At 45.5% G+C, this 16244-nt stretch overlaps 1 protein-coding gene across 1 annotated transcript in view; it reads left to right on the top strand.

The window, feature by feature from the left end:
• Positions 1–4549: 4549 nt before the first annotated feature.
• Positions 4550–16244, top strand: part of ANTXR1 (ANTXR cell adhesion molecule 1) — a 216801-nt gene continuing 205106 nt past the window's right edge. Inside the window, exon 1 of the mRNA XM_006119107.4 lies at positions 4550–5112. Within this exon, the coding sequence (XP_006119169.2) occupies positions 4961–5112 (152 nt within the window). The 5' untranslated portion in view covers positions 4550–4960. The remainder of the gene's footprint in view (positions 5113–16244) is intronic.

Here is a 16244-nt window from a genome sequence, read left to right on the forward strand (position 1 = left end):
CTAGGGTGGTAATGTAGGCATACCGCACTTGCAAATGAAGCCTGGGATTTGAATTTCCCGGGCTTCATTTGCATAAGCCGGCCGGCGCCATTTTTAAATGCCGGCTTGTTCGAACCCCGTGCCGCGCGGCTACACGCGGCACGGGCTAGATAGTTCGAACTAGCAAGCCATTCCGCACTATCTGTACGCCTCGTGGAATGGCTACAGATAGTGCGGAATGGCTTGCTAGTTCGAACTATCTAGCCCGTGCCGCGTGTAGCCGCGCGGCACGGGGTTCGAACAAGCCGGCATTTAAAAATGGCGCCGGCCGGCTTATGCAAATGAAGCCCGGGAAATTCAAATCCCGGGCTTCATTTGCAAGTGCAGTATGCCTACATTACCCCGCTAGTTCAAACTAGCGGGGTAGTGTAGACATACCCAGGTGTCCATCCTGTGTCAGGATGGGTCCACGATTCTTTCCAGTTCTCTGTCTCTCATAAGGTCGCATCTGGGATCAGGAGCAGAATTGAAGACAAGATGGAGCCTGCCTCATGGCATTTTATACCCATCCCTGGTCTCTTCCAAGCTGGAGCAGGTCACATGGCCCAGTGACCTATCCAAATGTTCCAAGTCAACAATCATGATTGTGGCTGGTTTGCAGGTTCCAGACACATTCCTCAGGCGCGTCCTCGCCTCTCTCAGAGCCTTGCTAATTAGCATAGTCACTGACGGAAGATTCCTGGCACATGGCTCTGTCTTAGACAGAGACTCTTCAAGCATCAACACAGAGTCCATATTTATAACTCCACAGACAGATATCACACAAGTACACGAGTAACATACATAAAATCAGTAGCACATTAACTTTCATTTGACATCTCACATGGCCCCTGTGACGGGGTGAGCCCGTCCCCTCTCAGTGGTGTGGCAGCGCCTGGGGCGCTGATGTCAGTGGTTGTGCCATGCGACGCACCTCGACGCTGCTGCGCATGCTCCAGCGGCCCGGCGGGGGGGTTGAATGCGGTGCCGGGGCGGCAGGAAGAGGGGAGGCGTGGAGTAAGAGGAGAGTGGAATGAGGGGGCTAGGTGGGCAGGAGGAGGCCTAGGGAATAGCAGCCCCCAGGGAAGGAGAACCTCAATGCCAGGGGTGGAAGGCTCCAGGCGGGCGGCTGAGAGGACGACCTTCACCCCGACGGGCCCCGAAGGGCAGAGGGAGGAAGCCCAGGAGGACGACCCCAGGGAAGGGTTGCGGGAGACTGAACTGGGGGCGACACCATTGGAGGATGACCCCTTGGCGTCGATGGCCCCAAACCCGGTGCTCACGGGACCCTTATGCCCGGTACTGTGGGTGAAGAGCCCGCTGGGACCGAGGGGTGATTGCTGCCACCACAGCATTTGACCGATGTAGGAAAGAGCCCAGGACGGGGGAATCGCTACAGACGGGTTCTGCACTCCTGGGCATTGGCACATGCTTGGCAGAGCTCTTTCACTTCCATCCGCACCTGCTCCTGGACGTAGATGTGCCCCTTAGTGGCTAGGCTGTTGGCCATGCGGTCATAGCTGTCTGTGTTCCGGTGTCTGGTGTGGAGATCCTGGAGGTTGCTCTCATCACCCCAAACCTCAATAAGGACAAGGATCTCCACACCAGACCAGGAAAGTGCATCTCTTTTTTGTCCCCGGGCAGGGTCCTGGGAGCTGGGAGACCGCTCCCTCTGGGAGCAGTGGAGGTCTGGGTAGGAGCAGCAGAGTCGCTCATTTTGAGCTACCTCAACGCAGTGACAGCTGCGGGGTGGCTCAGGGCTGTCAGGGCCTGCAGTGTGCCATGAGCCCTGAGGCTGCAGCTTTAAGGGGTCCAGGGAAGGAGGGACTACAGAGTTTTGTTGAGTGTAGACAGAGTGGCGAGCAGGGCACCGTGAGAAGGGCTGGAGGCCAATTATTTTGAAATAACTCCAGGCACCCAGTCTACACAGGCACTATTTCGAAAGATCTGTTTTGGAAGAGGCATTATTCCACGTGGAATGAGGCTTGCAAATGCCGAAATAAGCCACCTGTTATTTTGAAATTATTTCGAAATAACGGGCTAGCTGTGTAGATGCTACATAGTTATTTCGGAATAACGCTGCTGTGTCGACATACCCTGTTTGTCAGAGGCTGGAAATGGTCGATGGGGGTTGGTCACTTGATGATCTGTTCTGTCCTATGTCAACCTGTGTATGAGGCTATGTCTACACTGCACTGTTCTTCTGGAAAAAGCTATACAAATTGTAACCTGCAATTTGCATAGCTTTCCCTGCTTCCTTTTTTGGAAGAGGCTTTTCCGACATTTGGCCCATCTACACTGGGCCAAATGTTGGGGAAAAAACCCTTTTTCAGAACATCCCTTCTTCCTTGTAAAATGAGGTTTACTGGGATACTGAAAAAGTGCATCTGCTCTTCTGAAAAAATTTTTGGAAGAGGAAACGCATTCCCTGGACGCGGGAGAGTTTTTCTGAGATACTCAAGAAAAACTGTACAGTGTAGACACAGCCTGGGTACGTCTACACTACAGCGCTAGTTCGAACTAACTTAGTTCGAATTAGTTAATTCGAACTAAGCTAATTCGAACTAACGCGTCTAGAACTAAAAACTAGTTCGAACTAGCGTTTTGCTAATTCGAACTAGCAAGTCCACATTGAGTGGACTCTGAACAGGGCTTAAGGATGGCCGGAAGCAGTGCCGGCAGGGCATAAGAGGGGGACTTAGAGCATGGAGATGCTGTCTCAGGCTAGCCGAGGGCTGCGCTTAAAGGGTCCCGACCCCTACCCCGGACAGACAGTTCTAAGGGGTGCCCCGCTTGCAAAGCAGTCCTGGCTTGGATTGCCCGGACTACCCACACTGGGCACATCACAGCACTCGGCCATCAGACCAGCTGCACTTGCCGCAGGCTGCCATCTGGGGAGAGAGGGTAATTGGGGGGCTGCAGGAGAGCTTCCACCCCCAGAAGCCTGCAGAGCCAGGCCAGTCCTCCCCATCGGGGGCTCGTGCCCCATTCCTCCCTCAGCTTCTTCCACTTACCGTTCCCTAGCCCCCCTTCTTATTGATGTACAAAATAAAGATAACGTTTCTTCCAACATTGACTCTGTTTTTATTGAACAAAACTGGGGGAGACTGGGAAAAGGAGATGGGAGAGGGGAAGAGAAAGGCTGGGAGAGGGGAGGGCAACTAACATGATCAGGGGTTGGGAACAGGTCCCAGATGAAGAAAGGCTACAGAGACTGGGACTGTTCAGCTTAGAAAAGAGGAGACGGAGGGGGGACAGGATAGAGGTCTCTAAAAGCAGGGGTTGGGTGGAGAGGGTGCATTCAGAAAAGTTCTTCCTGAGTTCCCATAAAGAAGGACTAGAGGACACCAAAGGAAAGGAATGGGTAGCAGGCTTGAAACTAGTAAGAGAAAGTTGTTGTTCTTGACAAAGCAAATCGTTAACCTGCGGAACTCCTTGCTGCAGGAGGCTGTGAAGGCTACAACTAGAACAGAGTTGAAAGGGAAGTGAGATCAAGTCAAGGAGATTGGGTCCATGGAGTAGTCTTAGCCAGGGGGTAGGAGTGGTGTCCCTGCCCAAAGTTTGTGGAAGGCTGGAGAGGGATGGCACGAGACAAATGGCTTGGTCACTGTCTTTGGTCCATCCCCTCCAGGGTCCCTAGGGTTGGCCGCTGTCGGCAGACAGGCTACTGGGCTAGATGGATCTTTGGTCTGACCCAGGACGGCCATTGTAAGCTCAGGGCTCAGTGTCGGGGGTCTCAGTGGACCCCCTTGATTTTCATGCACACCTGCTCCTGGGTGGCCAGGCTGGCAGCTCTCCTGCCCTAGACGGCCACTTTCCTGTGCCTAGTGCGGAGATCGTGGACGAGGTCCACGATGTCCGCACTAGCCCAGGAAGGTGCCCGCCTTTTGCGGTCCAGGGCAAGCTCCCGGGAGCCGCCAGCCTGGTCCCGGGAAGAGGGGGTGGGCTGGGGGACATCGGGTGGGTGGCTCTGTGCCGTGCCAGGTGCAGGGTCTGCTGGCTGGGTGCTGGCAGGCTTGCACCTGGCACAGGCACCGTAGCCAGCCCGTGCCCCTTTAAGGGGTCCGGGGCCGGGAGGGGGGCATAGAGTTTTCCTGGTGTTGGCGAGAGTGGCCACCAGGGAAACCTGGGAAGGCTTAGCCTCCCACTAGTTCGAATTAAGGGGCTACACACCCCTTAATTCGAACTAGCTAGTTCGAACTAGGCTTAATCCTCGTAAAATGAGGTTTTCCTAGTTCGAACTAAGCGCTCCGCTAGTTCGATTTAAATTCGAACTAGCGGAGCGCTAGTGTAGCGCCTATTAAAGTTAGTTCGAACTAACGTCCGTTAGTTCGAACTAACTTTGTAGTGTAGACATACCCCCTGAGTGTATGCAAGATGGGTCACATGTATGAAACAAAAAATTGCTGCAATATGTACTTTGTGTGCTCAGGGCATGCGTGTTCTAATTAACATCGTTTCAGAGCTCCAGTCTGTTTCATCAGGACTTCACCACAAGATGGCATTCTCAGAACTTTCTATTATAAGAGAAAACAAACCCCACTGCCCACAATAACAACAATAATAAAGAAGAAACACTCCAAACCTCCTCAGATTCTCTGAAATCGGGGGCAAAGCAAGAATTGTCGGGAAGTAGTTTCTCCTATTGCAAAACAATGATACTGCTTTCTGAGAGCTGCCTAGGAGAGTGATGGAGAAGTCCCTTTAAATAAAAAAGCGAAATACAGTATTGTGCATCTTGAAATCTGAAACCAAGCAACAGAACTGCCGGGGAAACAAGGGGGAAAAGTCTTGCAATTTCAGAGGACAATCGCTGCAAGTGGAGTTTAAGGAGTCAAATATATGTGTATCTATTTCAAGGCCATTGAATGGTGTTTTTGGAGAAGAGTGTGAAAAAAGGGAGCTTTGGAAGAAGAGAACCTTTCCCTCCTTTCTGGATATAATGGCCATTGTAAAGCAAAGAGCCTTGAGATTTGGCTTCAGATTTCTCTTCTTTGCAGCGTTTGTGTTAGCCTGCGAAGGACAAGGTGGAAATAGAGAGAAAGGAGGTCCTGCTTGTTATGGAGGATTTGATTTGTACTTCATTTTAGACAAGTAAGTTGATTTGGACTTATTCTTTTAGGCAAATCCTTTGCCACGGCATGGAAATGTTATCAACTGGCACTTAAAAGAGCTCAACTTAGGGTTTGTAAAGCTGTCTCCAAAGGACCTGAAAAAGGTCCTACTCTTATGGCTTTAGTTTTGTTTTGGTAACTTCTACAGTAGCTGTAGTATGTGCTTCTGCAATGAAGTCTATAGTAGATTTGCCCTGCTTTGTGAATTGAAATGTTTGGTTATTGTGACTAGTATGGATGCTATATTGGATCCTTTACAGTGTCCTAAAATTGGCAGTGGGAACGGACCGGGGAGGGTGATATTTGCTTTTTCTCTGACCTGCGAAGGTTGAGGCACTTCTAACTGGAGATGTCTAGGAACTGTTATTGGAGGCATTAATTTTAGCTGACCACTTTCAGAAAAAACTCCAGTCTGCCTGAAGTGTTACTGTTAAACCACTTTCCCCATGATAGCCAAACGTTCCAGTGTAAGAGACTGGCTAATTAAAAAACCCAGCGCTTTAAGGGCTGAGGACTCTATTTGAAAGAAAATCTGATTTTGATCTTTGTGATGGAAAGTATATAGACCTTCGAAAGGCACTTTATAATGTCAGTCAGTTTTTCTCAGCTCTGAGTCAGACTTTCTTTGTTCCCTAACCAATAGTGTACAGTGGAGATGAATGCTTACTCACGTTATTTACTACTCATGTGATATAATGTTATTGTCTTTGTACTGGTGGCTTCTTGCTGCAATTTAAAGGCTTTCTAATTGCCCTATATACAAGTGGACAAAATGAGAAGTTCTCCAAAAATAAGTGCAAAAAACTCAATCAAACAAAAACCAAAAACTAGCTAACTCCATCCGTATTCTACAGTGGCTCCCAGATTCAATTGTATAAAAGCCTATTCTGAATTACAATTCATTATACAGCATGATACTTGATAAAAAGTGAGAAAAATACAGTGGAGATTTAGAAAAAACAGAATGCTAAATATTCAAGAGAAAAGTGATTTTATTTTCATTTTACTTACTCCAGTGAAAAAGTGCATCTCACCGAAAACTTATTTCTTCGGTTATTCTTTTCTGTCATTTGCCATATTTCCTGTTACTACCAGATTTCGTGGCAATGCTTAAAAAAAGCTGAGTATGATTTCTATTGCGGGTTGCTTACATATACTAATTTTTCCCTAAGGCTAATGTGGAGGTAGCCGGAGATTTTTCTCCTCTGCATAGATCTGCTTAGTTATACATTTCAGTTAGCTTAATTTTCAGAGCCATTCTTCTAATTCTAAGGCATTCTCTTATGATACAAAGAGTATAACCTGCAAGATTTGCTTAAAGTATCATGAACTTGTGTAGAAAAGTGAAAATTCGCGTAGCCCCAGACAGCACAAAGGCCAAATGTAGAAATGCTGCCCCAGTGGTTTTTGTGAGCCTCAGTTTGCACTGCTGCAGCTTCTTTGCAGCTGGGCTTTTCACTGAATGTTGCAGAGGGAGCCTGATTCAAAACCCACTGAACAATGTCTGTGGGATCTGGAGCAGGCCCATAGTGCTTAGGTCCTCCCATGCTGGATGCTTTGTGGACATGAACTTGCAGGCAACTGAGAGCCTCTGGGGAGATGGGTGCTATCAGCACCCCACAAAGGGTGCTCAGCACCCTGCTTTAGTGAGTCATCGTAATACCTTCCATAGAGAGTAGCAACAAATGGAAAAGGCTGCTATCTCCTTTAGAGTAAACATTTTGCAAAAAACGGGTTATCTGTTCCCGATCAGCCCTGCTGCCAGTGGATGCAGCTCCATAGACTTCTGTGGAGTTGCTGTCAGGTCTGAGTTTGTCCCCATGTTCATGTTTGCCATTGCTCACCTAGCAGGTTAGCTGCCCAGATGTGTTTTGTGGCTGAGCAGCGACCCAGGCTGTACCTGGGGAACCTCACGATTTACTCCTCAGTTATGACAGTGCCCAGCTTTGTGTGGTTTGGAGCGGGAAGGGCACAATTTCAAATTGTGTCTTTCCTTCATCCTGCTGACTGCAGCGTGGTTCTTGTTCAGCGTCAGGATGGGGTTTAGCAACACTAGGTCATGTGGCCCCAAGTATCCATTTCTGCCAAAGCTACAGGAAACCATTACACAATCTCTTAGGAGGCCTGGGGGAATAACAACTGGCCTCTGTGATTCCCAAGTAGGGGCATCCCAGACGTCTTAGACAGTCAGTCAGATTTCTACTCTCACCTAACCATTGTGGGGCATAGTCACAGAAGGGGAATGCTGGGATATTCTTGATCTGCCGAATGATCGGCTCTGTGTCCTTCCGGCCACCATGAGAAATGGTTTATTTGCATGCAGGGTTCCCAACCATTCTGTCTGCACCCTGGATGCCTCTGCTATACATGGCCTGTGGGATCATGTTTCATTGAATGGTGTATCAAATGAGTAGCAAGGAGCCCAAACTGGCATGCACAGGGCATGATGGTACAGAATCTGAGCAGTGCCATTGTTCTCAATGACAGATTAGTTGCTCATTGCAAATGTCCTTTTTGTGGAAGCTCTGAGAGCCAGTCAGGGATCCGAGAGGAGATTCTGCATGCAGTACCAACAACAGCTGGTTGCAGGGCATGCCATGGATTTAAATGGACACTAAAACTAATGAAGCACCAAGGCAGAGGAGTCGGTAGAGGGCTCCAGTATTGTTTGACTTACAGGGCTCTGTTTACTTTTTAACAGTATTCCTTCCATCCCTGAAAGCAGACTGCTTACTATAGTGTAATGGATCGCTCCCATCATCAAAATGAACATGCTATGTCTCAGAATGAAACTCTTCCCTGTGCCTGTTAAGGGTCCTTTGTTGCTGGAATTTCAGTTACTCTTAAGACAGACCCAAAGGAAGAAAGTAAAACAGACCCTGACCTAAGTGCTGTTTACAGATGGGGAACTTAAAGGTGCAAACAGGAAAGGTTTTAAATAAATAGTGTGGGGGGGGGGGGGAGGAGGAGGAGAACCTGTTAGGGAACATTTTAACTTGCCCAGGCACTCGCTAATGGATTTCAAAGTCACCGTTATTGTTTCAGGCCAATACCACAAGCCAACTCCCCAGGGAAGCCTTAGAACTTAAATTAATTTACAAGTTTGATTCCTTCAACAAAGGTATGAATAAAGGCATTGGCCGGATGGCCCACTACATTCCACACCCTACTGATGTAAAAGACCAAACAATGGGTACTTAAGAACAATTTGCACCTTGTAGCATGGACATTCTAATTGACCATTTCTTCCCTCTTTTTTTCCATTTTTTTCCTTCTCCCTCCCAACCCCTATTTATTTAGAAGCTGAACCTTTAATAACTCCATTCATCTGAAGAAGTGGGTTCTGCTCACCAAAGTTAATGATACCATCTACATGTTTTGTTAGGCTCTAAGGTGCTGTAAGACTATTAGTCATTTTTAAAGTTTTTCTAATATTTGCAGTTGGGCCAATGATCTGAAGTTTAATATCCCTTCCAAAAATATTGGTAATTATGCCGAGCATACTTATAATATCCATATAAATGTTCAATTTATTCTTAGTTCAGTTTACTGTCTAAGGCCCCAATCCTACAAACTCTTACACATTGCTTCTGGTGTTTGAGCCTTTAGAGTTCTGGTCAGATCACATTCTCAAATTTTTCTCTGTAACCATGAAGACTAGAAAGTTATTTAACAAACAAAAACAAAAACTAAACCCCAACCAAACAACAACAACCAAAAACAGGAATGGTGACAAAAAAGCATCTGATGTGCTCCTGTATTCACTTGTCTCTAAGTAAAATACCAAGTACCATGAAACTCATCAGTGGCCACTACTGACATCTTATAAGCATCTTTCAAAAATTGATCTCAAGAAGAGATTTGAAGGTGAAGAGAGGCATACAGAAGAGATGAGGGGTGGCGTTCCATGCCTACAGGACGGGCTAGAAGACAGTCCCGGTGGGAAGCTAACAAACAGGCAGACAAGGTTAGACTTGCCAGTGAAGAGAAGGAGCCAAAGTGAAATAGTTGAAATAAGACAGCAGGCAGAGTTGTGAAGGGCCTTAAAGCTGAATGAGGAACCAAGGTCAAGCTTGAGTTTGTATTGAAAAAGAGGGAGACAATGGAGGGGTTCAAACCTATTGAAGTCAATGGAAAGATTCCCAATGAATCTGGATTAGGCTCTTGAAGGAGGCCAGAATGACAAGGAAAGAACACAACCCTCTTAGCTGGGTGTTGTGTGGACCAAAGGAGTATACAACAGGCTGTCTGTATGTAAGAAGAGAAGGTTATGAGAGCTAAGACGGAAGATGAGGAAGGCTTCGATGAGAGTTTTGATTCTCTGAACAGCAAGCAGAGAACTGCTTGAGAAATGTTACAGAGGGAAAAGCAGCAAGATCTGGATACAGCTTTGACATACAGAGCAAAAGAGGAGTCAAAGATACCCTGAGGTTACAGATCTGAGTGTTGGGTCCTAATTCACTTAGGATGCGTCTAGTGCACTATTATTTCAAGATAACTAGTGTTATTTCGAAATAACAATGTGAACATCTACATGGCCATTTTGAAATAATTTCAAAATAATGGATAGCTTATTCTGAAATCTGTAAACCTCATTCTATGAGAAATAACACTTATTTCAAAATAACTATTTCAAAATAAGCCATGTGTAGACACTCCACTGCTGCTATTTTGAAATAGCCCCTTAACAGAGCCATTGTAAATTATTCCTCCCCAGTGCCTCCCAGGGCTCTAAATGGAGATTGCATGTCTACATTAGGGAAGCCCGCCTCAAAATAACTAGCATTATTTCGAAATAACTTAGTCCGCATCTAAACAGCAGGCAGTTATTTTGAAATAATGTCGAAATATTGTCAAGCTGGAAGACGTCTTACTCTGACTCCTGTAACCTTCATTATATAAGGAGTAAGGGGAGTTGGAGGAAGAGAGCTCTATTTCAAAATAAGTACTGTGTAGATGCTCCTAATTTCAAAATAAGCTATTTCGAAATAAGCTATGCAATTGACAAAGCTCAATTTGTGTAGCTTATTTCGAGTTAAGCCCTGCTATGTAGATGCACCCTGAGTCACAAGGCCTGTTAATTTCCAAGGGCATACTCCTGAGACATCAGCAGGTAATCCAGATGCTGAGAACCACCCAGAATTTAGCCATTTGTAACATTGCCTGAGAAAGAAGGTTAGGCTTTAGGTTTGGGATCTTGCATTAGGAACTCAGGCTCTGGTCTGGCGAGGGAAAGGAAGGACTTTCCAGAGTCTTATGTTAATTCTAATATTTGTACCTGTGCAGTGAAAAAGATCAACAGCTGACATCAGGACCTTCAATATTACCTGAGATGTTTGTTGCCAATGGGGTCTGAGCCTGTAAATCACTTGCCCTGAGGTTTCCAAAGCTGCCAGAGGGTATTGAGAGCCAGATCTTCCACAAGTTTTAATGCAGAATCTGGGTTTAAATCCCCTAGAATTTTGGGGAAATCTCAATGTATGTCTTTTCTTTTGGTTTCCTTGTTGAGAGGATTTTCTTAGGCAAGAATAATAGAATCATAGAACACTAGGACTGAAAGGGACCCCAAGAGGTCATCAAGTCCAGTCCCCTATCCTCATGGCAGGACCAAATGCTGTCTAGACCATCCCCAATAGATATTTATCTAACCTACTCTTAAATGTCTCCAGAGATGGGGATTCCACAACCTCCCTGGGCAATTTATTCCAGTGTTTGACCACCCTGACAGTTAGGAACTTTTTCCTAATGCCCAACCTAAACCTCCTTTGCTGCAGTTTAAGCCCCTTGCTTCTCGTTCTATCTTCAGAAGCCAGGATGAACCAGTTTTCTCCCTCCTTCTTATGACACCCTTTTCGATACCTGAAAACGGCTCTCATGTCCTCCCTCAATCTTCTCTTTTCTAAACTAAACAAACCCGATTCTTTCAGCCTTCCTTCATAGGTTGTGTTCTTTAGACTTTTAATCATTCTTGTTGCTCTTCTCTGGACCTTCTCCAATTTCTCCACATCTTTCTTGAAATGTGGTGCCCAGAACTGGACACAATACTCCAACTGAGGCCTAACCAGCTCAGAGGAGAGCGAAAGAATGACTCCTTGTGTCTTGCTCGTAACACACCTGTTAATGCATCCCAGAATCATGTTTGCTTTTTTTGCAACAGCATCACACTGCTGACTCATATTCAGCTTGTGACCCACTATAACCCCTAGATCCCTTTCTGCTGTACTCCTTCCTAGACAGTCACTTCCCAGTCTGTATGTATGAAACTGATTGTTCCTTCCTAAGTGGAGCGCTTTGTATTTGTCTTTATTAAACTTCATCCTGTTTATCTCAGACCATTTCTCCAATTTGTCCAGATCATTTTGAATTATGACCCTATCCTCTAGAGCAGTCGCAACCCCTCCTAGCTTGGTATCATCTGCAAACTTAATAAGTGTACTTTCCTATACCATAACGAAATATGGTGTTATCTCAGCCCTTCAAATATACTCTACCACCATATTGCATGTAGTGCCCATTCCAACAGGTTCTGTAAGTGTGAGCAACTATTTGGGTAAAAAAAAGGGGGAATTTGGGGTTTGGCCTGTTAACTGTTTAGCAATGGGCTGAACCAATAAGAGGTTTCTCAGACAGCAGACTTTTTTCCCACAGATGTGTGCAAGTAACAGAAATTTCTTTTCATCCCTGGTTTTATGGGTTTTTGGCAAAATGTACCGAGAGGCTGATATTTTTGATCATGCAGCCTAAACTGCGTTGCTGCTCAGTGCAGTTAGGTGGGGCTAAGGTTCCTTAGCACGGAGGTTTTCAGACTGTGCTGTATTTACTTTTGGATTAATTAATTAGATTGTGCTATAGTGGAAGACATGAAGAAATTTCTCCTGGTATCTCATTACGTTGGACCAGAGTATGATGGGAATAAAGAAGCTGGGTGTAGCTATGGATGTTTATGAGAATTAGTTGTTGGGAGAGCTGAATTCCTGCGGCACATCACTTTTTATGCACTGAGTTGCAGTCATGCCTTGAAGATGCAATCATTGATCAGGTCCCCATTGGGAAAAGTGCTGTACAAATACAGTAAAAAGATGATTCCTGCTCCAAAGAGTTTACAGTCTAAGTCTTTAAGTTAAGAGAGAACAGAGCACAAGAAAACAATGAGATGATAGATATTGGTCAGCATGAGAGGCAAATCATTCCTTCAGTTGGTTGTTCCATTCGCTATTATCTAACAAACCTAGAAAAGTTTCACGACATTTGATTGACTAATGAATCTGTCCATCTGATTTACAATGTCTATCATGATATGGCTGAGGCTCCAGCTACCTGAACACAGGCTGTGGGAGGCTCAAGGAACTATGGATTTGCAGTTAGAGAGACATGAATAATAAAATCTAGCACTAATATTTTCTGTGTCATTTAGAAGCCCAAGGTTAAAGGCCATATTTTCAAAAGGACTTCTCACAACCACAGGCACTTTACACCCCCGCATAGACAAATAGTGAAACTGATTCGTCTGTGAATGCATGCAAACAGGTGGGCGCATGCAATATTTGCTTGAGCCAGATGAAAAATCTGGCGGTAAGAGAGCAGCGATGAAGGGAGGTGAGTAATCTGAGCCATTTCCTGTGATCCTTTCATTGCCCATCCAGCCAGTTGGTCTGTTTTTAACAAACTGCACTGAAATGAATTCCTGTTATTAAAAGTACATTTAACAATTAAAGGGCTTGATTTTTCTCTCCCTTATACTAACTTTACTTGGTGTGACCCTGTTGATATAATTAACTCCTTGTTTGCATCAGTATAAATAAGAAGGAAATTGAGCTCACCAAGTGATAGGAAACAGCAAAAATAAGAAGCATTCGACATCACATGGAGCCAAGACTGTCCTCCAGGAACCACTTCCTGTAGGGGGGTTGATTCTTCCCATGGGAGAAATGAGAGCTCTAGCAAAACCCATCATAAAACTTTCTGGAAGAAAGGATTATGCTAGTGATGTTAGTCACCAGAAACACAGGCTATAGTGAAAGAAGACACTTTTGACTCTAAGGAGCCAGTTCAAGTCTGTCCCAAGTCTCTTGAGACCAAAGTTTTTTACTTGTGAAAGGGTGGGTCTCAATCCAGTTTGTAACGGTCTAGTGTCTGCCACACACAGTTGGCTCAGCTGTTGGCTGGCATAGAGGCTGAGCTTCCAATTAGATGTGTTTCTTCCACATGCAGTGTAAGGTGATTGTCAGGACAGTGTGGAGAAGCTTGTAATTCATCTCTCTCTGTTCCTGTTCTGTGGCTAAGCACAGGAACAGCCATGCTGGATCCGAGGTCCATGTAGCCCTGTATCCAGTCTGCTGACAGTGGCCAATGGCTGGTGCTTTGGAGGGAATGAAGAGAACAGGCAGCCATCAAGTGAACTGTTCCTCATCATCCACTCCTAGCCTGGCATTCAGAGGCTTGGGGCACCTCAGACATGGGATTGCATCCCCCACAATCTCGGCGAATAGCCCCTGATGCCCATGAACTTACTTCATTCCGCTTTCCATTCCATTATAGTTTTGGGCTTCACAACATCCCCTGGCAACTAGTTCCACAAGGAAGCTGGGCATTGTGGGAAGAAGCACTTCTAGTTGTAAAAGCGGCGAGGAGTCCTGTGGCACCTTATAGACTAACTGAAGTGTAGGAGCATGAGCTTTCGAGGACAAAGACCCACTTCGTCAGAGGCATGTCATGGAAATTTCTAGTTGTGTGTTTCAAGCCTTCTGCCTATTCATGTCACTGGGTTGTCCCTGGTTCTTGTGTTTTGTAAAGAGTAAATAAAGTGTCTCCAGTCACTTTCCCCACCCCACTCATGATTTATACCTCTCTATCACCTCAACTGTCTCTATTCCAAGCTGAGAAGTTCTAGTCTTTTTACCAATTCTCATCTACCTCGTGACAGGAACTGCAGGCAGGAGTCAAGGTGTGGGCATGCCATGGACTGGGAGTGTCTGTTCCCGGATCTGCAGAGGATGAGGGACTGGAGGGCACGTCTACACAGCAGGGCTAAAGCCAAAATAAGCTACACAACTTGAGCTCTGTCAGTTGCTTAGCTTAATTTGAAATAGTTTATTTCAGTTTTTGGCACTGTCTACGCAGCAGGAAGCCTGAGGAAGAGCATTCTTCCTCCAACTTCCCAGACTCCTCGTGCAATGAAGGTTACAGGAGTTTGGGTAAGAAGTCCTCCAGCTCAACGTTATGTTGATATTATGTGGAAATAGCTGCTTGTAGTGTAGACGCGGGCTATGTTATTTCGGAATGTCAGTTATTCTGAAAGAACACTGCAGTGCAGATGTGCCCTAACTGACTGATCGCTGAAGAGCCTGCTTCTTTGGCTCACACTGCAGAGATGTTTGCAGTTAGTTTTGGGGCTCTGCAGTGCAGTTCCTCGTGTTGAACATGACAATAATGTGACATGCTCGCTGGCAAACTAACTTCAGTGGCATTTTTGCCCTCTCAGACCAGGACTGCATTTAGGCCTAAGGACTAAACTCTGCTCTGGTTGCAACTGAGTAAGCCCCCTGAGTGTTGACTGACTGGTCTGTATTGAAACTGTCCTTGTATGAGTGCAGCACAAACAATAGACTTAAATAGCTCTGCTAACATTGATGTGCTGTGTCCAAAGCTATGGGCATTGTCCATATGCCCCTTGGAACTAGAGGAAGATGGAGGAAGCTGCTGCCTCTTTCAGCAAAACCATAGCGGTTTCTAAAGAGCTCAGTGAGATGCTGCAACAAAATTTCCTGGTCCACGTTCAGATCTCATTGACAGCCATGGAATGAAGTGAGTGACTCCAGACTGACATGACAGAGAAGAATCTGACCTCCATCAGCTGTCAGCTGTTCTCATCTCAATATGAGTAGCTATGAACTTAGATTCATAGAATCCAAGGCCAAATGGGGTCACTGTGATCACAGAACTCATGAAGTCTGTGGGCCTGATTCTGTCCTCATGTACAGAGGGGTAATTGCCCTGGCATCACTGGAGGAGAGGAAACCTGTAAGTGTAAATTGTGGTACAGGTGTGATTGGAACAGGAAACTCTACATGGCGGGGGACACTGAAATAAAAACCTGAATAAAAATGTGGCCCCTATTCAGGAAAACACAATGGCATATATTTAACTTTAAGCTCATTTATACACCGAAGTCAATGGGTCGTAAACACATGCCGAATTACTTTCCTGAATCTGGGCCATACATGCAATGGTAGAAACTCTGAGCCAGATCTCGTTCTCATTTATACAAGTGCAGGTCTTCAGGCCTCTCCTGGATTTCGTTTGTGTCTTCCAAATGTTAATGGGGCTGACTGGGAAACTAACCTACCTGCTACAGGCATATTTGGTGAAGTCCAAATATGAATTTTTGTTTCTGAAATAAAGGCTATGTCTATACTGCAGAGCTTTTCCAGGACACCTATGGTATCCTAGAAAAACTCTGCCACATCCAAGGAACGTCTGCTTTTCTGAAAAAAAATTCGGAAAAGCAGACACATTTTTCGGCATTCGATGAGGAAGAAGAGATATTCCGAAAGAGGGTTTTTTCCCAATGTTTGGCCCCATGTAGAAGGGCCAAATGTTGAAAAAGCCTCTTTTGGAAGGAAAGTGGAAAAAGATACGCAAATTGCACTTCACAATTTGCGTATCTTTTTCTGACCCCTTCTTGCAGTGTAGACATAGCCAAAGAGAGTTCCTGGCATTCTCATTATGATATTTCTTAGCTATTCTGCACACACACTGTACAAGCCTTAAGGCTGCATCAATTTGTTCCCCTTGCTAGATCTACAGTTATCAACATAAAAAAATTGGAGTTAGTTTTAAAACTGTGAAGCTTTGCAGAAATGATTATCCCATTCAGACACCTTACTGATTGGTACTTAAATGTTATTAAAATATTTTGCAGCAATGGGGAAAAGACTGCTAGGAATGTGAACATAAGAACGGCCATACTGGATCTGACCAAAGGTCCATTGAGGCCAGTGTTCTGTCTTCTGCCAGTGGCCAATTCCAGATGCCCCAAAGAAAGCGAACAGAACAGGGAATTATCAAATGATCCCTTCCCAGTCACCCATTCCAAACCTCTGACAAATAGAG

This window comes from Pelodiscus sinensis, chromosome 28 (genome assembly GCF_049634645.1).
Source record: "Pelodiscus sinensis isolate JC-2024 chromosome 28, ASM4963464v1, whole genome shotgun sequence".
Taxonomy (NCBI): domain Eukaryota; kingdom Metazoa; phylum Chordata; order Testudines; family Trionychidae; genus Pelodiscus; species Pelodiscus sinensis.